General features: G+C 46.2%; 1 protein-coding gene across 5 annotated transcripts; it reads right to left on the bottom strand.

The window, feature by feature from the left end:
- Positions 1-1,208: 1,208 nt before the first annotated feature.
- On the bottom strand, positions 1,209-24,603 carry LOC139347671 (tetraspanin-18B-like). 5 transcript variants are annotated; one of them, XM_070987777.1, is made up of 10 exons: positions 24,417-24,603; positions 17,044-17,124; positions 7,037-7,132; positions 6,444-6,638; positions 5,644-5,718; positions 5,350-5,448; positions 5,081-5,248; positions 4,208-4,291; positions 2,175-2,860; positions 1,209-2,126 (listed from the first exon to the last, which is right to left on the bottom strand). In XM_070987777.1, exons 3-9 carry the CDS (start codon positions 7,097-7,099, stop codon positions 2,813-2,815), a joined length of 732 nt encoding a protein of 243 aa, XP_070843878.1. In that variant the 5' UTR covers positions 7,100-7,132; positions 17,044-17,124; positions 24,417-24,603; the 3' UTR covers positions 1,209-2,126; positions 2,175-2,812. The 5 variants fall into 5 exon arrangements, with proteins under 5 accessions (XP_070843878.1, XP_070843715.1, XP_070843796.1 ...); XM_070987614.1 differs by having other exon boundaries at positions 1,209-2,114; XM_070987695.1 differs by having other exon boundaries at positions 1,209-2,102.
- Positions 24,604-27,676: the final 3,073 nt, after the last annotated feature.

Here is a 27,676-nt window from a genome sequence, read left to right as displayed (position 1 = left end):
CTCGTCGTCCTTTGGTCTGTCGTTTCTGCTCAGCTGTCGCCGGGCAGGATGACGATGCAGAAAACAGGAAGAAGAGAAAGAACAAGATCCTCTCCACAAAAATCCCCCATCAGTGTTAGCAGGTCGTTCCTGTACAACCAGCCGACTGCGACGTCTCAGAAATTAAACCATCGGTGACACTTTTAAAACACTCTCTACATGTTCAGGTACACCTGAGTCAGGTGCGGCAGAAATCTTACCTTCTCCAACCAGGTGTGACAGAACCAACCCAAAGTACAGCGCAGCCGTCCCCGTCTGTCCCACAGCTGTTCTCCACATTTGGTTCAAATACTCACATGGATGTGATTCAGCAGTATGAAGAAGCTGCAGCACAGAGCTGAGAGACGCCCGTCGCTCGCTTTTGTTTTCACTTCTCTCACTTTACAAGCTTCGACTGTCAGGAGAGGAAATGCTCAATCTGAGGTCACCAGGTGTCACGGGACTCCTCCTCACCTGAGCCTGGCTGCAGGTTTTGACCTCACAGCCCACACACACATCACAAGATGGCCGAATCACGTCCAATTATCCAATGAGAGTGGCCACAGAAAAGGTGGGCTACTAAGGGATGCAGCAGCACAAATTTCAGAATAAAAGCACACAACAAACTGCAACCATATTAAAACCTGATCAAGTTCAAAGCTTTCATTAAGAAAATTATCTCACCATGAGCTTCAATTAACAAGTGAGACTGAAACCACGTATCTCCAAAACGTCACCTTTCCAAGTTTTAATGTTTTTCTCAGCCCACAGAGGAAAATTAACTCTTCAGCAAATTTGGAGATGCGTGGTTTTCACAGGGTCGGCACAGTGGAGCAGTGGGTAGCGCACATCCACACGTCTGATCCCCGAGCCGGGCGGGGCCTTTCTGTGTGAAGTTTGCATGTTTTCCCGTGCATGCGTGGCTTCTCTCCGGGCACTCCGGCTTCCTCCCACAGACCGAAAACATGCTCATAACTGGTGACTTAGGTGTGAGTGTGAATGGTTGTCTGTCTTTGTGTGTTGCCCTGCGATCGACTGCCGACCGGTTCAGGTTGTACCCCGCCTCCCGCCCAATGACAATGACGAAAGGGATAGTCGGGTATAGACAATGGATGGATGGATGGACACGGGACAGCTGATGGAGTTTGACCAGTTGATGTCTTTTATGCTAAAAGACAACACAAACGTCTGGTTTTTCATATTTATTTGTGGCTTCTCAGGATTTACAAATCAGCCGTTATGTTTATGTTTATGTTTATGTTTATAAAACGATCATGAACTAAAGTTTCCCACAAACTGAACATTTGAACCTTCATGAAGGGATTTTCTAAAAGTCCACACCAAAGCATCAACTGTTCTGCGTGTGAGGGACAAATCAAACTTCACACCACTAAAACCACAGAAACCAGTTTAATGTCGATCAGTGCCATTTAAACAAATCAACTGTTTTCAAATCACATGTACAGAAAAAGTCTTTTGATCTAAATTCCACCTTAAATCCACAGACATGATCATGGTGACACTGAGCACAAAGGTATTTACATAAAAACACATTCACACGTTCACTCTCACCTGGTGACGTTTCACCTACAGACAAACTCAAAGACTGAAGCTGCAGGACTGAACGGACGCCTGATGATGAGCCTCGCGCACCAAACAAGCAGAGAATCTGTCGCATTCAGCAGTTTTCTGGGATTTAGTTTCCTCTGAGGTATGAATGAACCTGTCCTACAGGTGAGACAGACCGTACCTGCCTGCAGCGTCATGTACGCGCAGTTTGACAATTTAACGTCGAGTTTAAATAAATTACAGAAAACAAAATAAAACGTGCATCGTGGTTTAACTTCCTGTTTTATATCGACGGTGCAGATTGTTGCTGCAGCTCCTTCCTCTTCTTCACACCTGACGGTTTAACGACAGGTGTGACGGACTCTCTCCTTCATCACGTCACCGCCTCCCACCTCAGCGTCACCTGCTCTGAAACAACGATCCAGGATGTGATCCGTGAGCCTGAAGGTTTATCAGTGATGCGATGACGCTGTTTTCACAGTGGCAGTGATGACATCATCTACCTGCACGCACACCTGCACGCACACCTGCACGCACACCTGCACGCACACCTGCACGCACACCTGCACGCACACCTGCACGCACACCTGCACGCGTCTGACGTGTTGGTTTCTTTCACGTCGAACCATCTTTCCTCTCTGTCACACGAGGCTCTGCTCCAACTTTAACGACTGATGTTCTCTAACTGTTGCAGGTCGACGGCGGACGCTGACATCTTTTAATCCGCTGACTTGATTCTTTCTTTTTAGCGTTTTCATGGATGAACAGGTGACCTTCTGTGACCACGTGGGTGTGTTGAACAGGTGGACGTCTGAGCAGCAGGTTGATGGAGAGAGAAGAAGAATGTGACTACAGATCATCTCCAGCTGTTTCTGACCTCATCCTCACAGCTTTGACTGTCCCTCAGCTGCTCATCCACACCACCAATCATCACATCGATGAGGCTGTAAACCACGCCGTTTCCTGGACAGAGGTCATCAGTGTTTAGCTTGTACAACCTCTTAGCACCGATGCTAACGCTTTTCTTTAGAGAAAACACTTCCTGTGTGTGTCTGTTGTGCCCAAAGCAAAGTACCTCGAACTGCTGTGGTGAAGTACAAAATGACGCCACGAAACCGATGACACACGTAAACTATCACTGTACAAATACATCTCATATTTTACAGTTGCTCTTCCTTCTGCTCGTGCCTCTGGCGGCTGGGGAGGGCGCGCGTGGACGCGGCCGTTACTGGATGCCTCTGAACAAACACATGGCGAACACCATGGCGAAGAGCTGCAGAGACACAAATCAGAGTTTCAAAGGCCAGAAGAGACAGACAGAGACAGAGACAGAGACAGAGACAGAGACAGAGACAGAGACAGAGACAGACAGGTGGCAGGTAGGGTGAGGCTGCAAAGATCACAATCCACTGTGTATTACTGCACTCCGGCTGTGTATTACTGCACTCTGGCTGTGTATTACTGCTCTCCGGCTGTGTATTACTGCACTCCGGCTGTGTATTACTGCACTCCGGCTGTGTATTACTGCACTCCGGCTGTGTATTACTGCACTCCGGCTGTGTATTACTGCTCTCCGGCTGTGTATTACTGCACTCTGGCTGTGTATTACTGCACTCCGGCTGTGTATTACTGCACTCCGGCTGTGTATTACTGCTCTCCGGCTGTGTATTACTGCACTCCGGCTGTGTATTACTGCACTCCGGCTGTATATTACTGCTCTCCGGCTGTGTATTACTGCACTCTGGCTGTGTATTACTGCACTCCGGCTGTGTATTACTGCTCTCCGGCTGTGTATTTGCAGCTCATGTCCAAACCCTCTGGTTCCTCCTGAAGATGTTAATCTTTAATAACAGCTCACAAATATTTAGTTTCAGATTTGAAATACTTTCCTGAAACAGCCGCTCGCTGTAGTTTTCAGGCTGTAATACTGAAAACGTTCACTTGATGGTGACGTTATCACAACCTACAGTCCGAAGCTGTGAACCTCGATGGAAGAAGGCTCACAGTATTGAGTTGATATGAAGTATTGAAGAATAAACTGCAGTGTGTGTGTTCATCTGTCCGGCTGTGGTACACGCAGTACTTGTTAGTAATACTTTGAAGCCTCTGGAGGCCACAGATTCATCACCAGACGTTGTCATGACTCACAGGTGAACTTCACATAAAGAGACACTTCAAAAGCTCCAAAGACACGAACATTTTCAGCGTTTCAACTGAAGTATTTCAGCAGAAAACACACAAAACCTTTTTTGCCTTTTCTATTTTTTGGGTTTAATCTTCTGTTGCTTCCTGACGCTCGATGAGATGTTCAAGCAGAGACGCGGCCAAAGATTCAGGCTCAAACTTTTGTTTTGACGTTTCAAAACCGCTTTATCTAAACTTCAGTGTTTTCTTTAAATGGAATGAACATCACGACACAAAAGACTCCTGTGGCTTCAAATCAGCCTCCTCAAAGGTTCAGCAAAGCTCCTCATCTCACTTCCATTTTTCTTTGCCGTTGTCTCACATTAGCCTTAACGAGGCTGTTTTTAACTGAGCAAGCTTCCACATCGCTGTGCTGAATCCCCCACATGAAGAAACAAACAATAAATGATTGAGGATTTTAAAACTCTGCACGTACTTCGATTGTCAGCACCACGATGGCCAGAGCTCCCGCCGTGTAAATGTACGTCTCAAAGTAGTCGACCATCGCAGAGTAACAGCCCTGCAGGAAGAAGCATGAAGAAAACTGCCTTCAAAGAATGATCACGGTTACGAGACATAATATTTTGATAACATAATTAACATAATTATAATAACATAATTATTCTGATGAACAGAGAACGACAGCATTCATTCTCCTGTAATAACATGCTTTTAGTTTGACTTTTGATCTCAGGCTGTTGTGCTAATATGCTAATGATTAGCATGCTAATGCTAACATGCTTAATTATTTAAATTCAGTTCTTTTCTGTGCTGTTACACATGTTTTAACAGGAAACGTTGCTGAACGACAGAGCGATCATCACTGTTGAGATGTTGTTGCAGATCAAGATTCTCCGTATAAAGCACATCATCACAAACCTGAAGCTTCACGACGGGTTTGGTCATTTACCCACCAGCAAACGCACAATCAGCTAAAGCGAAGCAGCTACGCTAATTTACAGCTAGCTGCCACAGCTAGCATTAAAGTTAAACTTGTTCACTTTTACCTTCCTGCCAATAACTGAAATGATTAAAAACTGTTATTTTTTGTTAGTTTGTTACAGCACATAAAAGAGACAACAGCTCAATCCAACACGCTGAGGTAACGTCAGCTAAATTAGCCTAGCGTAGCAGAGTGTCGCTGGTGTGACCAAGCTATTTTTAAATCACATATTTACGCAGCAGATTTAATTCATCACATACTTTATATAATAGTATATTTTGCTCAAACAGAGAGCAAACACTCTGTTCACACTGTTTTTTGTTTTTTTAATTAGAAACTGGTCTGTGTTAGTGTTTCCTCTGTGACCTTGTTGTGTCTGAAGGCCACGCTGCCGCTCACACACTGCTCCACGCTGGCGTCTCCCAGGTAGGCGTTCCTCTGGCAGCAGGCCTCAGGGACCAGCTTACTGGGGCTGAGGAGCCGGAAGAGGCTCTCCTCGAAGTCCTCGGGGCCGCTCACGCCGCAGCAGTCGAACTGCACAGACACACATGTTGTAGCACCGGGACGCTGACGGGCGCTTATCGGAGACAAACTGGGATGATTACAAGCTGGAAAGAGGGAAATCGATACGTCACCGTGGTCATGATGGCGTTCCATGTGGACGTGAAGACGTCGGTGTTGTTGCGACCTTGGTAGTGACGCTTCAGCTCCCGGCTGAAATACTCTCTGGTTAACTGCACAGAGACACACAGAGACACAGCTGACGGCGAGCCAGCAGCTCTGAAACACAGTCAGCGAACTGATCGCATGCAACATAAAGATCGAACGCTCACGAGCCTCCCTGTTCACACTGCAACCACAGAGCTCATCTCAGGACGGTCCACAAGTTGCTTAAACTCATCCATGTGACGACCGAGGCAGAGACTCACATGTTCCCTGAAGAGGAAAGCCAGGATGGCAGCAGCCAGCTCAGCGAGGAAGATGAAGAGGATGAGCATGAAGAACTGAGCAACGACAAGAAAAAACAAGTCAGAGTCACAAAAACTGGTCGTGCAGACACGAGTCATTGCATTCAGCTCCACCAGATGGCGCACCTGTACTGTTTTACTCAGGTCTTATGTAACAGAGACATAACAGAGGATGAAGAGTAACGAACTCAGCTTCACTTCCTTCTTGTTGCAGTTTCTCTTCTTTAATGAGCTGATATGAAGCCACATCAAGTGTTTGTTAAATGAAATAATCCCAACCTGAAGTAAGACACACAGGAACGACTGGTTTTGATCATTTCTACCATGTTTTATTGAGAATATAATAAAAACATGGTGTTTATGAGTGTGCGTGTGTGTATGCGTGTGTGTGTGTGTGTGTGCGTGTGTGCGTGCGCTCTGTGTTTCTGTTCATTGTGATTTCAGGATGGACCCTCTGGACTCAAGCTAAAACACATTAAAGGCATGAATAAGACAGAGAGGTCGTGCTGCCGCTCTATGGATGAGCTGCTCAAAGCTAACGAGTCAGTCGATGCTAAAACGAACCAAAAACTGAACCTCAGACGCACCGAAACACTTCCTCTGTCACAAACCTTTCACAGGACGTCACACTGCAGGCAGGTAGACGAGAGGAAACAGCTGAGATCATGAAACGTCTCGCTGCACAGTGTGCTGATGGACATGATGAAGACACGTGTCCACTGACCCGTTCGGACTGAAAACATTAAGAGAGGCGGACTCACAAAGAGCAGCAGACATTTGTTCTCCCTGATGGCTCCGCAGCAGCCCAGGAAGCCCAGCAGGAACAGCATGCCGCCCATGGCCAGGATGACGTAGGCCCCGGTGAACAGGAGGGGGTTGGCCGCCACGATCTCCCTGAAGCCCATCGGGTCCAGCAGCACCCAGACGCCGACGCCCAGCAGGAAGGAGCCGCCCAGCTGGCAGAGAGGGGGTTAAATATTCAGCCAGAACCATGTGATGATGTTAAACAACAGAAGAAGAAGGAGGAGGAGGAGCAGATGAAGAAGAAGAGGTCCAAGAAGACCAAGAAGAAGAGTATAAGAAGAGCAAGAAGAAGGAGAAGAAGAAGACCAAGAAGAAGAAGAGCCAAAGAGCAAGAGCAAAAAGAAGAAGAAGAAGAAGAAGGGGGGAAGAGAAGGAGGAGGAGCAGATGAAGAAGAAGAGGTCCAAGAAGACCAAGAAGAAGAGTACAAGAAGAAGAAGACCAAGAAGAAGAAGAGCCAAAGAGCATGAGCAAGAAGAAGAAGAAGAAGAAGAAGAAGAAGAAGGGGGGTGGGTGGGAGAAGGAGGAGGAGGAGGAGGGCAGTGAACTCACAAAGATGAGGAAGTTGAAGATGAACATGAGGTACTTCATACAGCTGAGGCAGTCCCCCTCCATGGCTGAACCTCGAGCTGAAACCTCCCCCTGCCCCTGTGAATGAACACACACACACACACACACACACACACACACACACACACACACACACACACACACACACACACACACACACACACACACACACACACACACACCTGTTAGTCAGATATATAGTATATATAAATGGTTATATACACACACACACACACACACACAAATAAAGAACATATATAAATACACAGTGTACATGTGGCACAGAGGACAGTTGAGAGTAAACCGTCAGGTGAGTTCAGCTTCAGACCAGCAGGGAGCCTCAAACCCAAATCTAACCACCGCCCATGAGCTCAGCTCCCTCAGCCAATCAGCTCGTCGTTTCGGTTTTACAGCCCAAAGCTCAGCAGCTGGTTTCCAGCAGCTGCTTCCAATAAACAAGCTGTAAAAAGCCACCAATCACAGCTGGAGAGCAGCTGACGGACAGAGTGAAGCTTCAGCAGCTAAAGAGGCGGACCCCTCCCTCAGGAGATGGTGGAGACCAAACTAGAGATGAAATACTGGACTTGAATTCATCAGGTGACACAAAGGCGACTCAGAAGGAACTCTAACGTTTCCCAGCGTCTCCTGGCAGCTAACAGGTTTACATAAACATATCATCATGAGGCGGTAATATGTCCGTTTCCTGTTTGCTGCCCCCAAGTGGCCACAAAGCAAATCACGCAGGTGTAAATCACATAAATGATATTAAAATTAATAATCAATAGAGCAACATCAGATCCTGCCAGTGGAAAACAAACAAACCAGCACAACATATCACATGATTTCTATTATTTGGATAATTGATGTTTAATCAATGAATCCAGAGAAAAATGAGCAGATTAACTGAGGAGAAGCTCTGATAAAACACAAATCGAATTCAGCAGGATTCAGTGATAAGTTTGATTTCATTCAGTCATTCCAGGAAGTCAAACGTGTTGTCTTGCACACGTGTCCACATGATAAACTCTGTCCTTGTGCAGCTTAAAGACAGCGAGGACTCTGTCCCTGTATTCGCCGTCTCGTCTGCGGTCGAGCGAACGAACACGAGAAGCAGGACGTAGAAATGCTCGATGACACATCAGCAGTCACAGCTTTTGTCAGCTCTGGGGACGTGACACCGACAGCCTGTCCCCGTGGGATCATTTGACACATGGAGGGACGTTGGCTGGTGCCGAGAAGGACATGTTGATGTGAGAGGGGCCATCGGCGGGGGTGTGAAGAGGACCAACTGTGCACTTACGGTCCCTGATGGTGTTTACCAGTTAAACGAGCATACAGCCACCTGTCACATGAGGGACGGCGAGGAATTAATGAAGAGCTCGATGTGTTCTGTCAAAGCTCGTTAAAGCTCCTTTTTCTGATTAGACTCCGTCAAACATGGCGTCCAGCTTGGACTGACGAGGTTTCGGTTTGGAAGCGGCTACAGCTGAAACCACTAAAACTGGTTTTATTCTATATTTTCCTTATTGTAAAGACATAAATCTCTAAAAAAAAAAAAACGCTTGTCATTATACGGTTTAATCCCTAAAAAGGTTCAGGGATTTCCTGAAACAGCTGGTCTTTGTAGTTTGTATCAAACATTACTCAAACAGGAGGAAATAGTGCTTTTGTTGGGGACTATTTTCTGAGGCGGATCAATACAGATTTGGTGCTCCAGTGGCTTTCTGGGCCAGCAGGACGGAGTCTGTCCTCCAGCAGCTGCAGAGATTACGGCCGTCAAAGGAGGAAGTCAGGCGATGTTGCTGCAGAGCTTCTCCAGGTCTGGATGGAGGTCCTGATGGAACCACGATCCAGAGCTGATCAGGCCTCATGTGGTGGATCGTCCACATGTTAAGTGGGATAAATGTTCTGCTGATCAATGAACTGCTGGTGACGGTGAAGGTGCAGCACAGCTGGAGGTCATTCACTGCGGTGCTGGTTTTGGACCTGGACCTGCTGCTGCAGTTCACACATTAACGTCACATCAGCGAATCTAAATCAGAGGAAATAAAGACGAGCTGCCTCGGTTTGGTGTTGGCCAATCATAAGAGATTTGACGGGTCTACAAAACATGGGACGTTCACGGCTGTAAACGTCTTTATTTCTGCTGTAAATCTGGACATTTCAATATGGAGGTCTAAGGGGACGGACTCACTTTTGGAGCCACCCTCAAGTGGCCATTTGGGGAAGTGCAGTTTGGCTGGTTTCATTTTTCACCCACAGGTTGCTGCTTGATTCGACCGTTTATCCAAAGCGCCGTCACTGATTTGACAAAAGACACACTGCTGTTTCACTCGGAGGACGTCTCGGATAATAAAATCTGTGTGAACGTCTCCTTCAATCAGAATAATGATCTTTCACTGCGGCACTGCTGTTTGAAATCACATTTTGTGACTTGGACATTTTTCGACGTTTGCTTTTCTTTTTTTAAAAAAGCAGAACTTAAACGCAGCAGTTTGAAATAAATTGCTGTCCTCGTCCAAAAAGCCGTCATGAGGAAGAGAAATGTGAGGCCCTGGACTTATTTCCTGGTGGTTGGCACGTCTCTCGGATTAAAAGCGAGGACTGGAAGCTAAAATCTACCCTCTGACAGTCCCTTTTAACACAGCCGCCGCAGCAGTTAACACCAGTAATTCCTGATTATTCACCATCTCGCTCTTTGTCTGCCTTTGCTGAGCTCTCAGCTTTCTAAATGTGTATTTAGGGCTAATTTGACCGCCGTGTGAGGGGCTTTTAGCTTAATGACGTAAAACGCCGGGCGCTCTGCTTTCACTGCAATTAAACACAGGTTTTGCGGCTGGTGGTGCACTCTGGGTAATTGCTGCCTGTTTGGGTGAGGTCGGGGTTAATAAAATAAGGGCACGCATGGTGGGCCGGGGGCTCGTCTGCACATGCACTCAGCATTATTGACACATCTTTGTCAATCACTCACGCAGCACAATTACACAGATAGATGTGCGATTATGAACCGAACAAAGAACGACAGCGAGTGGAAGGAAAAAACTCAAGAATACAGGAAGAGCTGTGAAAAAACAAAGCGTTAAAACACAGCGAGCGCTGTAACGAAGTCAGGGACATCAAGATTACAGTCACTTTTACTGCAATCACCAAGTGGCTGCTGCAATTACAAAGATGCAAAGGCAGAAGCAGACGTCTTGATTAGACCAACGGGGCTCACAAATGAAAGCAATCGTGATTTAATCAGACATAATTTAATTACTACAATTATAATTACATGATTACAGTGATATTTGAATAAAAGCAGCTGTTGCAGAGACGCTGGAAGCCGCTCAGCAGCTGCACTCTGCGTCTTCGTCTCTTTTCTTCTTGCATTTCCATCACTGACCCTCCTTCAGTCTGACGGGCTTTGGCAGTTAAAACATGTACAAACTGTAAGGGTGTAATCTTCCTCTCAGCTAAGCGGCAGACATCTCCTGGTAACCGCCGCAGCCGCTCGGAGCCATGCGTGGCTAAAAGGGCCGATCTCCGCGGCTGATTGGCTGATTTAAATGAAGTGCATCGACACGTGTGCGCCTTATTTTCCTCTTCAGCACATCAGATGAAAACACTCACATTTTAATTAACACACTGTGGACTCAAATCTAACAATAAATATTAAATAAAATATACTAAATAATACAAAATTTGAATCTAATGCGTCTCAAGAGCTCATGAAGCATCAGCCACGCACACACGTGCATGAGGTTGATGTGTGGTTTGTGTACGGCTGCAGATCAGAGGAGGAAGGTTTGATCAGACCCTGCGAGCGAACAACGAGCGGCCTTCAGTCGTAACGAGCCTTGTTGTCGCTGACCTCCTGTGTTGTTCCTGCAGTGATGTCGAGCCGTCGGACTCACGCTGACTCTCCACCGCTCACGCATGTGTGTGCGTGCAGGTTCACGTGCGCTCTGTCAACACGGAAAGGCTCGACGCCCGCACGGCGCCCACCGCTGCAGCAGGAAACTGGGGGGGGGGGGTCAGAGGGCACCGACCTCCTGACCCGATGCTCGCGCTCAATCTGTTTCAATGCACGTGCATGATGTAGATCCACTTCAGTGTGTTTAGTCCACTGATAACACACACACGCAGCTGAACTCTCGGTGTTTTGACAGTGATGATGAAGAGCGACAGATGCCGTGGATGCTGTAAACTGAGGGCTGATTCACTGAGGGTGACGTTGCTGACAGAGTTCACGCTGTTTACTGAAGCATCGCAGGCTGTTTGTGGGTGAACGTGAAAGTAAACAGCCACACACTGTGTGTTGATGAGTTTTCTTCGTATTCTCTAATGCAAACCTGATCGAACGCTCTGTAACAAACTGCCCTCTTCCTGTCCGAGCCTCCATCTTCGCCATGACCCTGCTCCGTTTCCTGGTCTCCGTTCATAACCGCCACGCTTGTCAGCGCTGCTGATCTTAAATTGCTCAGGTTGTTTTGTAATCACGGCCATCAGCGCGTCTCTCTGTCATCACTCTGTCTTCTTTCAGAGCGAGTCTCACCTTCAGAGGACAAAAGCTGCTTTCATGAATGCATCCCGTGCATCGCAGCGCTTTCCCTGCAGAACAACTTTCAGTCCTTTTCTCTCAGCTGACGGCCGTTTGCTTCACCCTGAACCACCTTCAGTTTGCACCTTTACTTCGCCTGAAGAGAAACCTGAAAGAAATGAACAGTTTGGACCTCGATGTTTGAAAGCTTCGGCAGCCGGAGCTTTGCTTGTGGCCTGTTTGGTGGCCTCTTCTCTTCCTGAGCTTTGAGCTTTGAGTGTGTGCAGCGCACAAAGACACAGCAGCAGAGTGGTGCTCAGGTCTCGTTTAGCAGCTGCGGCTCCTTTCAAAAATAGGTCCGGGGCAGCTGGGTAATTTCACGCAGCCTCGCAGAGAATGGCCACAGATAATTCGCGCTCGCTCCCTCGCTCGGCTTGGACTCAAGGGTCCCGCGGCGCTTTGCTGCGGGCGGCGCTGGAGATCCGTCAGGTGCTTTCAGGTTTGGGACGGTTCGATTAAGCAGCAGATGTAGATGAATTAGCATCAGTGTGTCGGTGTGTGTTTGAAAGCCTCACGAGCATCCATGGACTGCTGTGCTTTGTCATCAAACCGCCAAAATTTGATGAAAACACCTGAAAGCTGAGTGCTGCATCAAGACCGTGACGTCCTTAGAAAGTCTGAGGTGTCGCCCGGTCCATCTCTGTCAACATCTGTATACATCTGTGCAGATATCACACAAATATCCTGTTTAATATTACATTTTTTCATTGTACAAAAACACTTTTTTACTATCCTTATCTTCCATGTGCAACTAAAATACTCAAAGCATTTTTATACTCTCCATATTTATAATTAATTTTTGCTTTGTGTCCCTTTTTACTGTCCATTTGTTTTTCTTCTACATCTCCTTTTTATTCTTGTTTTTATTGCTGGATCAATAAAGTTAAATATTATCTCTTATGTCAATAAAAGTGATGCATGTTGACAGGACAGAGAGGAAACATATTTCTTCTGAAGAAAATTCAATTTATTTTCTCTAATATTCACTTTTTCTGGTGAAATTAAGAAGACGGGTGATTATAAAGAATCAATCAGGCAACAAATACTGAAGCCGAAAGATGTTTTCTGCTCCAAAGAGAGAAAAGAAAGAAAAGTCAGATCATCACTGTTGTCGAAGTCATCATTGACTTCAGCTCAATGGTCTGTTTTCACCAAACTCATCAGTGAACTCCTCCTTTGAACAGATTCATGCTGCTGATGCAGAATCTCTCTCTTTCAGCTGCACAGTGACGCTCATTGAATACGACGTGTTATCAGCATTTATCGCAGAGCCGCTGCAGCCCGCGGCGCAGAGGACTGCACCATCAGCACACCTGCACACCTGCACACCTGCGAATCCTGCAGGCCTCCCGCAGCCAAACAGCCGTTAGCGCTTCAGCCCGTAAATCAAAGCAGCGTCAGAGCGGCCGGGAGGAAGCGCAGCGTTTACAGAAGTGGATGCGGACGACCTGATTGGCTTCATCCATCAGAGCGGCGCTGTGCAGCACGAGCGGGCCAAACCCAGAGGATTTAATGTTTCTGCCTCAGTAACGAGAGAACAACGTGCACGCTGCGTGTTGATGACAGATAATCTCAGGAACGCTTCAACACCAACAAACTGCGAACGAGCGCCAGTAAACATGTTAACGCTCGCATGGAAAAAGACCTTGAAATAGCACTCAGTGTGCTCCAGGGTGATCTTTTCAGGCTGCTGCTGTTCATACTGTCGATCTGCAGGTATTTCTCTTCTTGTCAGCAAGAGGACAGAGGATACGTCCATCAGGGGAAGACAGTGCAGCTCAGGATGATGCTAATGTGTCCGTTTCATCAAAGCTAATGACTGGATAAGCTCAGGATGTGATGGCGGCTGCGTGCAGGAGTAATATTTTAACTGTAGAGACAGAATCCAGAACATTACAGGTTCAACATCCTCAAAGTTCAGCACACTTGAGATGCTCCTGACTGACTGGCAGCTCTGAATCTGATCTCCTTTTCAATCTGCCGGCAACTTTCTTCAGCAAACTGAATGAATGGGCAACATTTCATTTCACTCTGAGGTAACTGGAGGAGGATGAGACATGCTGATGAGACGGGGGAGAGGAGAAATCTTGGACAAAGCAAGCCTCGGGGGAGAGTTTCCACAGAGGTGATTACTGCCACTCCACTCCCTCCACGTCCTTGCTGAAAGCTAGCGATATGAAAAGCAGTCGCCTGGACAGCGTCCCCCTTTGAGGGACTGCCACCATGCCTCATAACCATAAATAGAGGCAGGCAGCGGAGACATCAAATTATCTTCTTTCACACACTTTGATTCTGGGAAGGCCGTGAGACGCATGCCAAATAACAGCAGGTGGATGAAGAAGACGTGAGCACTGCCTGAGGGTGGAGGTGGTGCAGGTCCGTATTGACTGATGGTGCTGCTCTGAATGCTGAACAGGTGAGGAGTGGAGGAGAGGCCAGAAGAAGTGAAGCTCTCAGAGGGTCAGTTTAATTAGCTAAATCATCAATGAGCTCAGTGAAGCCAGCCCGGATCAATGAAGTCCAACCTGTGCCCGGATCAGCTGACAGGAAGCTCACACACACATCAGTTCACAGGGTCATCATTTCTGACCAATCTGATGCCTTCATGTCTCAGGTGAGAGTGTTGCATCATGGGTTGTCTGAGCCTTTCATGTTGAGCGCTTCCTCACGTCTGTTTACGGTGTTTTTTCAGCCTTGAAAGAGGAGAAATAACAGGACCTGAATCACCAGATCCACCAGATGTTAAAGGGTTTAAAAGTCAGTCTGAATAAGACTCACAGCACCTCAGCGAAGGGGAGTGTGCGCTGAATGCTAACGTTGTTAGCATGCTAATGTTCAGCAGGTATGACGTTCGTCATCATGCTGTTATCATGCTGATGTTTTTGTCATAGATGAACGTTTTGGCCTGCTGACGGTGCTGGATGAATCCTATCTCCTTTCCAACAACACAAAGGCTGGAGTCGTGTTATAATCCGGCTCATTTTACATTCGGCCCAATAAATCATTGATCTGGTTAAGTTTTGACCTCATTTCAGACCAGGAGCCGTCCGCCGCCTGAGGCTCGAAGCCTCGCTTAAAGCACTGATGCTGAGATTAGAAATCAAGTTATTTTCACTGGGAATGACACAAGGCTCATATTTCTGCTGTCACACCTGAAGGAGAGCTTTGTAAAATGCCATGAAGGCTGTGATGGAACCTAAAAACTGCATCACATCACGCAAGCATGAAGATCCACATGTTATTCAGAAGCACGTCGCCTTTTTCTGCCATTAAACGTGATAAGAACTTAAATTTATGGTAGTTAAGACGAGCGCTGTTGGCAAACACGCCATGTTGGTTTGGAGCTGTTACAGACGTTGACATGTTCATCATTGTCTTCTTCTTCTGTGATTTTAATTGGCTCATTTCTCCTTGTTTTAATGAGAACGCCATCAGGAGCGTCGACGGTCTGACCTGCTGCAGGTTTCACTCCACGCAGGCGTACATCAAAGAAATAATCCATAACTCCAAATATTACTGAAGCAGAACACACGACAAACACACAGCTCAAACATCTCGTTGGTGTTAACGACGACAGTCACGCTCGCCATCTGCCACGTTCACACACCTTCACACTTCGCTGTGTGTGTTGCACGTGCTCGTGTGCGCGCTGCATGTTTCACCAGGCGGTTCAGTCCACGCAGGAAACAGCGAGAAGACGAACCCACGAGACTCTGCGAGGAAGACCACGCCGAGTGAAACTGCAGATTCACATCTGCTGGAAACGAGATGAACTAAGACGCTGAGGAGGACGGAGCTGCTGGACAGTATCAATGAGCTGACATCCATTAAGGTGCAGACACACCGGATCCGGTGATGGACGTCAAGTCGACGGACCCTCTTTGTTCTCTACGGTGAGCAGGAGATCCGGCACGTGATGGGTTCGGCATGACGAGCTGACGGACAAGTCTGAATTTACATAATCGCGACTTGTCCTCGGCTTTATGCAAATGAGCCCATCCAGCGTGACGCACCAGACTCGCACGAATCAGAAAATCAGACTGTCAAAGCAGGAAGTGCTGATCAAATATGAATCAGGTTTCTCTGACGGCACCCAGAACGTACTTCAGCGCACCGTTCAGCTGGAATATGAGAAGGTTTGCGACCCGGCCGCCATGAAACAGACGAGCAAAACTAAGCACGACGTCACCCCCCAGCCGGACCCTCAGCGATCAGGTGGAACCACACCGCGGTGACAGCAACAAACAGAAACACAGGGTTCATACCTCCAATGAAAAGACAAATTCATCTTTAATAAGAGAAAATGTTGAGAGGATTTTAGTCAGAGCAAATAAAACTAATGCAGACTGACGCTGGAGTCAGACTACACAACATTTCTTCTGTAACGATGGTCACCGTGTCAGATTACGACCCCGATCGATCACAGCACGAGTTCAGGGGTCGTCAGGGAGGCGAGTGAAGCAGCTGTCAATCAAGCTGACAGGAGCGTTGTGTGTGATGCTGGCGGTCTCGTGCAAATGCAAGAGGCGGAGTTAACTTCAGCTCGTTCTGTCAGTATTTCTACATCTACTGGAAGCATCCGGATAACGATTAGGACAGGTAGTTTCACACGCAGTCATTTTACTTCCAGAGCTATTCGTTCTACCAGCAGCAGGACTGGCTGTTGGCTGTGTCACACAGGCTGCATGACAGGTCGCTTAGCATGTAACACTACACAGTTAGAGAGGCCTGATTGTTGCCATGACGCTGATAATTTGTCAAAAATCTTCCTAATGTCGTGTAGTCTGATCCCGGCTAATCACAACTGCAACAGATCTGCAGCTTGTGTTGATTCAGCTGAATCAGCCTTCTGCTGTCTGCTGCCGTTCAGCTGAATGAGACGTTTGCTGTAAACCACATTAGTTTACCTGAACGTACCTAATAAACAGGCAACTGAGTGCATACGTGTACAGTTACATAATGAGTTCATCACCAGTGAGCTCATCCAAATAACAGATTTAAAGCCGACCAGCGTACAGACGGACACCCTGGAGCTTCGTTCCAGACCTCTCCATCAGTCACATCAGTGAGTCCGATGTGTCGTTACTGGCGAACGCTGACCGAGCAGAGCTTTGCGCGCTGATTGAAAATGCAGATGGCGTCTTCATACATACGCAGTTACCTCCCTACATTCACAGAAAATGACAGAAAAACGGCCACAAAACGGCAGCAATCATGGGCGAGACTGAAGGAGCTGCTGCTGCTTCACAAACAGTCCACCCAATGACGAGCAGATGGCTGACAGCACAGGCGCTCGGCTGGAGGGAATACGAACTCAGAAATGTGTGAAGAAAGTGAACAAACCAAAGTGAAGTGAGGGTGGGAGGACGGGACTGAGAAGCGACAGAAAGCATCATACCATATGTACCTGTTTAATGGCTCTCGGCTTCAAAGTGTCGGCGGGAGAACGGGAGTCTTTAGCCTTCGACCTCGTGCTGCTTTACATCAGCTGTGGAGAGGAGACAGAGGAGTCAGGCTGGTCCAGTCAGACAGTATTTAGATGTTTATTTCCCCTCAGGATGAACTTAATAACTTTGGTGATCCTCTGACTTTTCATCAGCTCAAAATGTATCTGACGTTTCAGTTTACGTCCGTCCCATCAGCCTCAGCTGTGCCTTTTTAGAGCAAACGTTAGCATGCTAACACACTCAACCACGATGAACATCAACACGTTATCACGGTCATTTTGAGCATGTTAGCATGCTAACCTTAGCATTTAGCTCAAAGCACTGCTGGAGCTATACAGCTTGCTAGCACTGATGCTAGTCTTGCTGGTCTTGGAGAACTGAAGGTCCAGTCTTGTCCATGGAGTCTGCCATGTTTCTACAGTAGCTCCGAAAGGACAAACCAAACACCGACTCTTGAGCCTTTTGTGTTTTTAGCAAGTTTCACAGCGTGGGCTCTCCAGGAAAGAGGAGGGTGAGGCGAGGGGTGTTCAGCTGGTTGTAACCTAAAATCTCACCACTAGATGTCACTATGTCCTACACACTGGACCTTTAAAGACAAATAAAGAGACCGCTGTCCTCTGCAGACTCGTGCATCACAGATCACAAAGTAATCCAGTCAAAGATGTGAAACCATGGAGCAGTTTGTGGTCTGCAGGCCTCATTAAACACACAGAAGTTTTCCTTCTGGACAAAAGCACAGACCAGTTCACAGCGTTGACTGCGGCCTTGGACTCTAACCGACGTCCAGCTGTTTCTATAGCAACCACCACATGCAAGCAGGAATGAAATCATGATGGATGAAGCTGCTGCGACGGTCCTGCACGCCGCCGTCAGCATGCAGGCCGTGGGAAATGCCAAAGAAAAGCAAAAATCACTTGTGTAACGACAGTGATTCACCACGTTAATGCTCAGTGTTTGTGCGCTGCGTGATTCACGCGTCGTGATTCATGATGTTTTGTTTGTTTTCAGCACACGATGCAGAACCGCAGAGCTATTTGTGAGACTCGCACACGGTAAACAGACATGAGGGGAGTCGTGATGGAGCAGCGTGAAGGCTCAAGACGCCGCAGCAAGACTCAGAGTGGAGCGGCTAATCCTTCAGTGCTCTTTTGTTCGCGTGTCACTGCTGACAAAGCTTTTGTTTCATATTGGGCTGCTGTCCCCCGTCGACTGATCCACCAGGCGACTGTTTCCGGCTCATTCTGAAGTATTCTGCATCTGAAACAGCTGAACATGCAGCTGTAGGACGCAGAGATCCTCTCCAGGCTGGACCTGGCTTTGATGAAGCTATAATGAGGTTCAGGCCAGTCATCCCAACTTGTCTTTAAGTTTCTCTGCAACTTAAATATTAATTTCAAAATGTGCAGCAATGAAGGTTAAAAACATCCCTGTGAGAATATTCAACACTTAAAAACTCAGCTGCGTTCGTCTGATCAGGTTTGATTGACAGGAATCTGAAAAAACAACAAACCGTCGTCGCACTTTGATTCTAAATCCTGATTGGTGCACAGATACGCATGACATCACCTTTTTCTGATGAGCCAGTCAGTCAAAAACTGATCAATGAAACACGTTTTCAGGCCTTCAGCAGGTCTTTGATCGGCTGATCGATGTCTCTGAGTCACACCTGCTAAATTTTATTTCACTAAAAAAAAAATGGAAAAGCCAAAAGAGATGAGAGATGAGATTTTTAATGTATGAGTTCCGCATCAAAAATGTTCGTTTTCTAATGTGATGTTTTCATATTATTATATTCATAATATAATTCGGTCAGCGTCACAGTGAGGTGCCGGTGGGATCCCCCTCGCTGAATTAAGGCTGGAGCTGCGCTGATGTTCCAGGTGAGCCTGGTTTGGGCCTCCTCGCCCTGCGCTCAGCCACAGAGCGACGATGCAGGCCTGTCAAACAGAAGGCACATGACTCACGCATGTGGAGGACTTTCCAAATCTCCTGACAGCAGCGCTGCCCACACAGCGAGAAGCCCTCCTCCTCCTCCTCCTCCTCCTCCTCCTCCTCCTCCTCCTCCTCCTCCTCCTCCTCACTCGCTCAGTTTCCTCAGCATGAAACAGAGGGAAAAATAAAATCACATTCCTGTGCAGAGGAGCGGAGACGGTGACTAATCCTGCACCATCCGAACATTTTGGGCGCCCTGAACGACTGTTTTCATCTCTGAAGTGGTTAACGATCGGTTTGAGGTGCAGATCGCAGCTGAACTCTGATAAAAATGAGTTGAGAGGAGGCGAATGCTGACTGTCGTTACTGCTCCACAGAGCAGGAGAGGGAAAAGGTGCAGAAGGGACTGACTCCATGAAAACTGCTGCTATCAAACTCCATCAAAGCGGACAGCACAGAGCGCAGCGCGCCGTCGAAGGCTGGTTTCACACCAACAGATCTGATGGCTTTAAAACCTGAAGAAAGGCTTCGAGAGAGAAGAGAATTATTCCCAACTGCAGCTCCGTGCCACGTGAGAGCGCTGAGCTGTCAGCCCGTCCAGGACAAACCAAACCTTAAAAGACGAAAGTGTGGAGCACAGAGGTAGACACGTAATCCCCCAGAGACCCAATTACACTGAAACACCGAGGGGAGGCTGCAGGGGTGGAGAGGGAGGCGTCCACTCAGTTCAGACAGCAGACAGGAGGTGCTGCTCCTCATCCTCCATTCCACTAACGGCTATTCATTAAGTGAAATCAATCCGCCAGGTGTGACTAAAAGCTACCTCCGTGCAGGTCAACCTCTCAGGCCAACCACAGAGCAGGACCACACAGGAGGCAGAAAGCTCGCTGGAGCCGCCTCACGCCGCCGTCGTCACAGCCGAGGCCATCTGGTTCAGGTTTAAACCGGAGCACGTGGAGGAAAACGCTGCCTGCTGGTTTCTCTCAGCGGCCACGTCCAGGCTCTGAATTATCGGCTCCCACGTGCAAAGTGCGTACGAGCGGTCGGACGCCAAACGCTCTGGTGATTCAGCCGCCGTGCTACAGCTGCAGCTCTTCTTCTGTTTCTAATAAAGCACGGTGACTGAGCCGCCGAGGCACTGGGCCGTGGCAGAGTGCGATGAAGAGCTGCACGCTGTATTTAAAGTTTGATGTACTGTCGGTTATTGTGGTTGGACTGCAAGTTCTTCAGATGAAGCGGTCCAAAGTCGGCCTCTGAGCGCAGCAGCAGTCACAAAGTATTAAACAGCAGCAGATACAACATCTGTCATTTCTCCTCCTCACATCGTCACTGCCCCTTCAGGCAGATTTGTGGTTTGTCATACTGATCTACATGAATAAAAATGACTTGGAGCATCTAACTTAGTTCGTCCTCTGACTCCTCCTGCAGCGCCACCAGCAGGCTGACGTTTGTGGCTTTGATTTCCACGAATTATCCTCTCAGGATGAGCTGGAATAACTGCTGATCTTTAGCTTCTCGTGTCATCAGGTCCAGACTTCACGACTCAGTCCCCCCAGCCGTCCTCTGTCTTCAGCGGCAGTTAGCAAGCGTTAGCATGCTAACAGGCTGAGCTTCGATGTGAACATGCTGAAGGTGAACGTGCCGCTAAACAAAGAGCTGCTGGCGTGGCTGTAGATGAAGGCAGCCAATCACAGCCCGGCTGAAACAAACTGGCCTGTTTTTGTTTTAATTGAGCTGAAATTGAGATTTATGTTGTTCTGTGAGTAATTACACAAACAATAATTACACAATAAAACTGAAACTGAAACCTGCAGTCTGCTGAAGTCCATGACATCACAGCGACAGACTGAGGACATTAAAATCATTTTTAGGACTTTTGAAGACTTACTAAACTCCACTGTGTGCCAGCGTCCTCAGGTCCTCAGAGGGACTTAAAGTTCCTGCTGTCCTGCCTCATGAACATCTGGCTGAATGTGTGAGCTCAGCTGTTATCTTCTCTGAGCTGTGCTCCTGATTTCTCTTTATTTTATTGGTTTATTCAAAGGTAATGTCTCCTCTTTGTATTTATATTTAGTCAAATCTTCCATTTTTAATTCGCTGTCAAACCGCGTGGAGCCCAGATTTTGACGTGCTTCATCTTAAATTTATCTTTCACAGCTTCAGTTGAGCAGCTCGCAGTCAAACAGGAGTTCAGAGAAAGACCACCAGGGAAAGAAAAGCCGATAAAGCCCCCGTGCTGCGACAGAGCAGCGCTCAGGGACGGGGTCCGTCCGCCGAGGTCTGACCATCTGCTTTTAACTCACTTTGAATTTAATCTGGTTAAGAGCAGACACCTTTGAAAGAGCATCAGAGTGTCCTCGGTGTGCTAAAGGCTGATAATTCAATCAACAGCTCGAGGAAATGACCCTCTTCCTTTCTTAACACACGCTCATGCAAATCTCTCATCAGCAGACGCAAATCTGAGGGTCAGCCGACGACTAAACGGATGAACGTTTTTAGTGTTTTTCCTCGTGAACGCTGGATATTTTCACTCCTGCTCACAGCTCAGGTTCACACCGAGGCCATCGGCTGTGACGAGGGGTCACGTCTCTTAAATCTAAGGGACCACAAGCAGAACAACTCACTTAGAAAATCAAATTTAAGGAAGTTTCATGGCTTTTATTTTAGATTTTCCTCGTTCGACACCAGACGTCTCTGTCAGCGCTCGGCCTCAGTCCAGCCGGCGGCGCTCCTCTCTCAGATTACCGCCGAGACACCCTCTTGGCAGGATGGGAAGTAAAGTAACAGCCAGTCCTGGAGGATCCCCCCCCCCCGCCCCCCCCAGCTTGTCAGTCCTTTTGTCAGACCGCAGCCGTCGTGCTGCGATCCATAAATAGACTAAGTGCCTCAGTGCTGCACATGAAGGGAAGGGACAGATGGACCTGTGGTTCCCCTCGCCACGGCGCTGGTCGACGGCCTCCAGAGACACGACCTGAACTTCAGGGTGTGGAGGTGGTGACACCAAGGGCGCCGGCGGAGCAAGAGAAAGGACGAATCAGGAAAGAGCTTCAAGCATGTGAGGTTTATCCCCACACGGCTGATTGTTTGGGGTTTTGGTCTTTATTTGACAGCCTGTGCAGAGACAGGGTCCTCCAGCCGTCGAGGTACCAGGACGCCACATGACTGTTTGACAAAATCCTTTGTAACCACAGGAAAAATATAAAGAATACGAGTTGTGACACCAACAGTCGGTCGACTGACAGAAAATTATTCAACAACAATTCTGATAATCGATCAATCAAGACTATAAGAGCCCACCGCTAAATGCTAATGTTAGCATGCTAACATGCTCACAGTGACAACGTTAACATGCTGATGTGCAGCAGGTCCACCATCCATTCACCTTTAGCGTTATCTTAGCATGCAACTGCTAAATAGCACTGAACACGACATGCAGCTGAGGCTGATGGGACTGCACATTTTGACCTGAAGATGGCGCTAAAGGGAGAGTCAGAGGATCACCAAACAATGATGAAAATAACGGTCAGCTGCAGCCTTAAAGTATTCATCAAACTACAAAACGGACCCAGAAACAAGGCGCAGCACCCACAGGGCGGAGCTCCTCTCTGACTCAGACGTCCTTCTCTGGAGCGTTTTTCAGTTGCTCAGGTGGCGAAAATAATCCTGTTCTGAACATTTTTGTCTTGCAGATGGTGTGCATTAGTGTGCCAAACTGATTTATACACAACGCAAAGAAAACTTCAGACAGAAAACTCTCAGCGAGTCTCTGGACGACAGTCTGGCAGCTGAAGCTCTGGGTGGTGGAGGGTCACTTTACGCGTCGCACAGACTCACAAGGTGTGAAAGTCGCAGCAAACGGCGGCCAAATGCTGGTTTGGATACTCGACCGGACGCCGAGCCAGTTCATCAGCTCTCATTTGGAGACTTTATTTTGCTCTATAAATAAAACTGGCTGCTGAGTCGTCAACAGAGGAGGTGGTTTTCTGTCGTCCACACAAATCAGAGGAAAACATTTGAAGTCAGACAAGCTGCTCTGAAACTGCTCTGAACCCTTTTTACATAACTTACTGCACACATTTTAAGCCTTATCTTAAAAAAACCCTTAGTGTTTGAAAAGCCCTTAAAAAGCCTGGTGTCCGGCTCACTTGTCAATCATCTGTCGCCCCCTCATCACATCTCCCCCGGTATGTTGACCCAAACTGAACGTGACGCTGTTCTATATTTAGATTTGTTTATGTTTATAAAATAATGTAGCACCACAGGGTTTTCCAGACTGGTGCTGATATTCATATTTGAGAGTGAAAAACTGGTCCCAGTACATCAGCTGACTTTTTAAAATAAAGACGTAAACATGCTGCTTTTCTTCGTCTTTTTGACAATTAAGTGATTTTATTTGGATTTTGAACAGCTGATCAGAAAAAACAAACAATTTGCAGACGTCCCCAAATCTTGAAGTACTCATACTACAACTACTACTGCATCCAACTGCGTCTGTGCATTATTTTCTTGACTAATCGATTAGTTGTTTGGTCAATCAAATGTCAGAAAATGGTGAAAAATGTTTTAATTTGTCCACAAACCAAAGATAATTTGAGTAAAAAAAGGAAATATTCACATCCAAGAAGCTGGAATCAGAGGATTTTGACCTTTTTTTCCCTAAATCACTCGACACACTGATTAATTGATTATCCCCACAGTGGGTGATTAATCGCATAGCTGACATCATTGCAGCAGTGACAATAAGCTCATGAGGACTTCTTATTTAATCCCGTCCACAGTATTTCACCTGTCTGTACTCACTCACATGCTCATGCTGTCAGATATCTGATGATATCAGCTGGATGGTTTGTCAGTCAGGTTATGAGACTGAAAATATCACCTGGTTAATACAATTAAAACCTTCATAGATAACAGCTTACTTATGTTTCTGCTCATATTTAAACACTGTTAAATTAGATAGAGGCCATAGTTGAGTCAAAACCGTTTTTATTTACAGATTAATGTCACTTATCTTCAAACACTTTCACCTGAAAGGTTGAAATAGTATAAACTTTATTCTTTCTTTAACAAACGCTGCAGTCACCAAAGATTAGCCTGTTCCATCTCCTCCAGCCGGTTGAGCCTTGTTGTTTTAATGTTTTAATGAATGTAAAGTGTTTTCTTTTACTGTTTTCTATCAATATTTAAAACTAATGGTGGCAGTTCAACACCGGACTGTGAGTAAATACTTACAGGTTGAATGTGGGCGACAGTTGAAACGTTTTTAAAATCATTAATTTAGTGGTTTTCAGCCTCATAATGAAGCTAACGTCACCTGCTGTAGGCTACGTCCTGGAGCTCCTCTGAATCAATGCTGAGGCTAACTTACGCTGCTGTAAACACACAAACCGCTCCAACTTACCGCTGACAGACGAGCTTCTTCCTCCAAAATGTCTCGTTTTTCAGCTGTGGAGGGGAAGAAGCGTCTTCTGACGAACTAATAAATCCAACAAACTATCAACATTAACGCCTCCGGCGGCTCAGTGACAGGAGAGACCGCTGACTTCACTTCTGTCCTCGGTGTGGACTCTCGCTGCTGTTTGCGCTTCAATTTAAATCACTGTCAAGTTACGCTGTTAAATACATGCAGCGTCCGGTCTACCCTTTCAGAATAAAACCACATCCGGTTCAGTATTGCCCATGAATCTGTGATTGGTTTTTGCTTTTTACTTTATTTGGATCATTTTTACATCCAACCAAAATAGTGATTTGATCCACAACCATTTTATGAAACAAAACTTCTCTTAAATAAAAGGAATATGACAATATTGATAATTATATTGTATTGCTAATTTTTTAACTTTACTAAAGCAAAATCTTGAATGCAGTACTTTTAATTGTTAAATAAAATTTCTGCACTGTGGTGCTACTACTTTTTCTTAAGTAAAACATCTGTGTATTTGTTCCACTACTGAAAAATATTAGTTAAAATAAAAGATAATGGTTTGACCAAATATTTATATGATAAGTGTCCACAGATGGACATATAGTGGCAGTCCACCAGGTTTACACATCAAAATCTTTTTACAGAGTAGTACTACAGCACTGTGTGAAGAAAAGTTGTTTCAGTGTGACATCTGATAATTGTTCATGAGTCTTTATTGTGTATGATGCTGCTGGTTCTGGTATTTTGTTTACTCGTCACACAGAGTCATTAGATTAAGTCGGCATAAGCTGCATTTGCCAAGCTGAAACATGCCCACCCAGCTGAAACTGGAACTGTGCAGGCCAGATTACACACAGCAGCCATTAGTGCATGAACTCTGGTGAAGCTCTGCTTGACTTCAACCTCAGCAGAGGTCTAACCAACCAGAATAACACACATGGATCTGCAGTGTCTTTAAGATGATAGGAATTTTTGATCCCTAGCATTTCCACATTTTTGCCACCATAATTCATAAAGCAATCCCTTTTAAGCTATCATATCAGATACACTAAAACTACAAAGAAACCTCTGAAAAACTCCTTCTCATCTCTGATCTTGAATTTGCACTGCGTTCAGATAAGTCTGCTAATCTGCAGCAGCAAAACGTGGAAGCTATCACTCACAGGCTGCATGAAACAGCTGAAGAATGTAAAATGAGGCCAGAGACAAAGAGGATGACACGTGGAGCTCTGTGTTTTCACTGATGCTGCTTCACTCTCATTGACTGCTGCAGATGTGGTTGATGGGCCAGTGCAGCCATGATGCCTCTGGGCAAGGTGACCCACTCCTGTTTGATCATTAGACGCTTTCATGAAGCCGCTCCAGCTTATTTATAGGTTTTTAGTTTATCTGGATGCTTTTTTATCTAAAATAGCAGTTTGATCCACCATCATTTTATGAGAAAAAGCTTCACTTAAATAAATGAAAAAAAAAAAAAAAATCAAAGCTCAAACATAAAAGAATTCGGTATAAATACACAATGAATGACCATCAACAAAGACAGCAAAGAGATGGTAGACGATATCACAGAAGACAAACAGTAGTCTCTCATGTAGTTTGACATTTGGGGAATTTGGAAGAGGAGGAGGAGGCACTTATCTTTGCTTAGCCTTAGCTTAGCATAAAGTCTAGAATCAGGAGGTCACTGCACTCTGCTGTTTTCCAACAGATGCAGTAAATACAGCACATTTTCACGTCTGTGTCTGCGTATGGATTAAACAAACCAGATACAGCATGTTAATCAGTCGTCTTTACAGGTGATGGTGATGGCATATTTGTTTAATTTTGGCTTCTTTTTTTTTTTGGCTGTTTCCAGCTATTGTGCTAAGCTATGCTATTACCTCCTGGCTTCAGCTCCATACTTAACACACAGACAGGAGAGTGTGTTAATCATCTCAACTAACACTCAGCAACAAAAAGAAGAAGCTTAATGTCCCCAAATGTCTAAATGTCTATTCCTTTATTATAACATGTTTGCCTCCATAAGTGAGCCATCACTGTGCTTATAGATGAAACATAGTTCGTGCCTCTGGAGACCTTCAACTGGTTCAATGTCAGATTAACAAAGAGCCAGATTTTTCTGAGTATTGATGTATTATTTCAAATACCCATTGTTTTCCATGGCGTTCCACAGGGTTCAACGCTTGGCCCACTAGTTTTTTCATGATACATGCTTCCACTCAGCCTAACTATAAAACAACATATATTTTCATAGCTACACCGACGACAAACACATCATCAGCATGATCCCGACTGTTTCTGTTGGACAGAAAGCCTTAAAGACATTGCAGGTCAACCAAAAAGTCTGTGTATCATAATAGACAGTGATTTAAACCTCTGTAAACACACTGGCACACTGGAGTTTTAACAAACACATTAAACAAGACTTTGAATTTTGGCATCTTTACCTTGACTTCCTGTCTCTTTGAGAGTTGAGTTTAAAGTTTTATAGTTTACGAGGTTCAGATTTAGCAGCTTCATACTAAGATGACTGTTAGTTCCTTTAGACTCACCTTTAATGTTTTTATGTATTTGTATTTATCTTATTCTAATGTAATATTCTTTTAATTATCTTTGTTTTAACCTTTTCATTTTTTCGTTTAAATGTTTTTATACATACAATTTTACGTAAAGCACTCTGATCTCTGAAAGGTGCTATAACCATAAAGTTTATCATTATTTTGCTTTGGTTGGTTCTTTATTCACATCATATTTCCACATCCCAGCTTGGTTTTTCTGTGTGAAGGGGTTCAGGAAAAACCCCTCGCAGCTCGGTGTAGTTGCGGAGACGTGAACAGTCCACCTCTGTTCCCTCCGCTGACAGAAGAGCACCATCTGGCAGAATATGTCGAGGACACCAGGGAGCTCCAGTCTGTTCAGCACAATCAGGAACGACGATGAAGCCGAGCGAAACCTCCACTCACCGGCTTCTCCACGGGTGGTCCGACCGACATCCACATTTTCAGTGTTCAGCTTCTCTCCTCGCCCTGTCCGTGAAGGCAGATTAAGAGTTTTGTTTTCTGCTGTCAGGCTGAAGGGAACAGGAGGTGGTTCAGACCAGGAGGATGATTTTTAAATAATGCAGCAGGCTTCCCAGTGTCACAGTGGGAGAGAAAGCCAGTCACAGCAGGGAAACCACAACACATCAGTGGGATTTATCTCAGCTGTGCTTCACTGGGAGCGCCTCCTTTATGGAA

The sequence above is a fragment of the Chaetodon trifascialis genome, chromosome 1 (assembly GCF_039877785.1).
Source record: "Chaetodon trifascialis isolate fChaTrf1 chromosome 1, fChaTrf1.hap1, whole genome shotgun sequence".
Taxonomy (NCBI): domain Eukaryota; kingdom Metazoa; phylum Chordata; class Actinopteri; order Chaetodontiformes; family Chaetodontidae; genus Chaetodon; species Chaetodon trifascialis.
This window is presented reverse-complemented; position numbering and strand designations above follow the sequence as displayed.

Excerpts from the sequence above, each read along its gene's own strand:
- LOC139347671 (XM_070987528.1), bottom strand. Across the intron at positions 6,639-7,036 it reads TCTTCAACTTCCTCATCTTT|CTGGGCGGCTCCTTCCTGCT; the intron begins GTGAGTTCACTG and ends CCTCTCTGCCAG. Across the intron at positions 5,719-6,443 it reads ACAAATGTCTGCTGCTCTTT|TTCTTCATGCTCATCCTCTT; the intron begins GTGAGTCCGCCT and ends GTCGTTGCTCAG.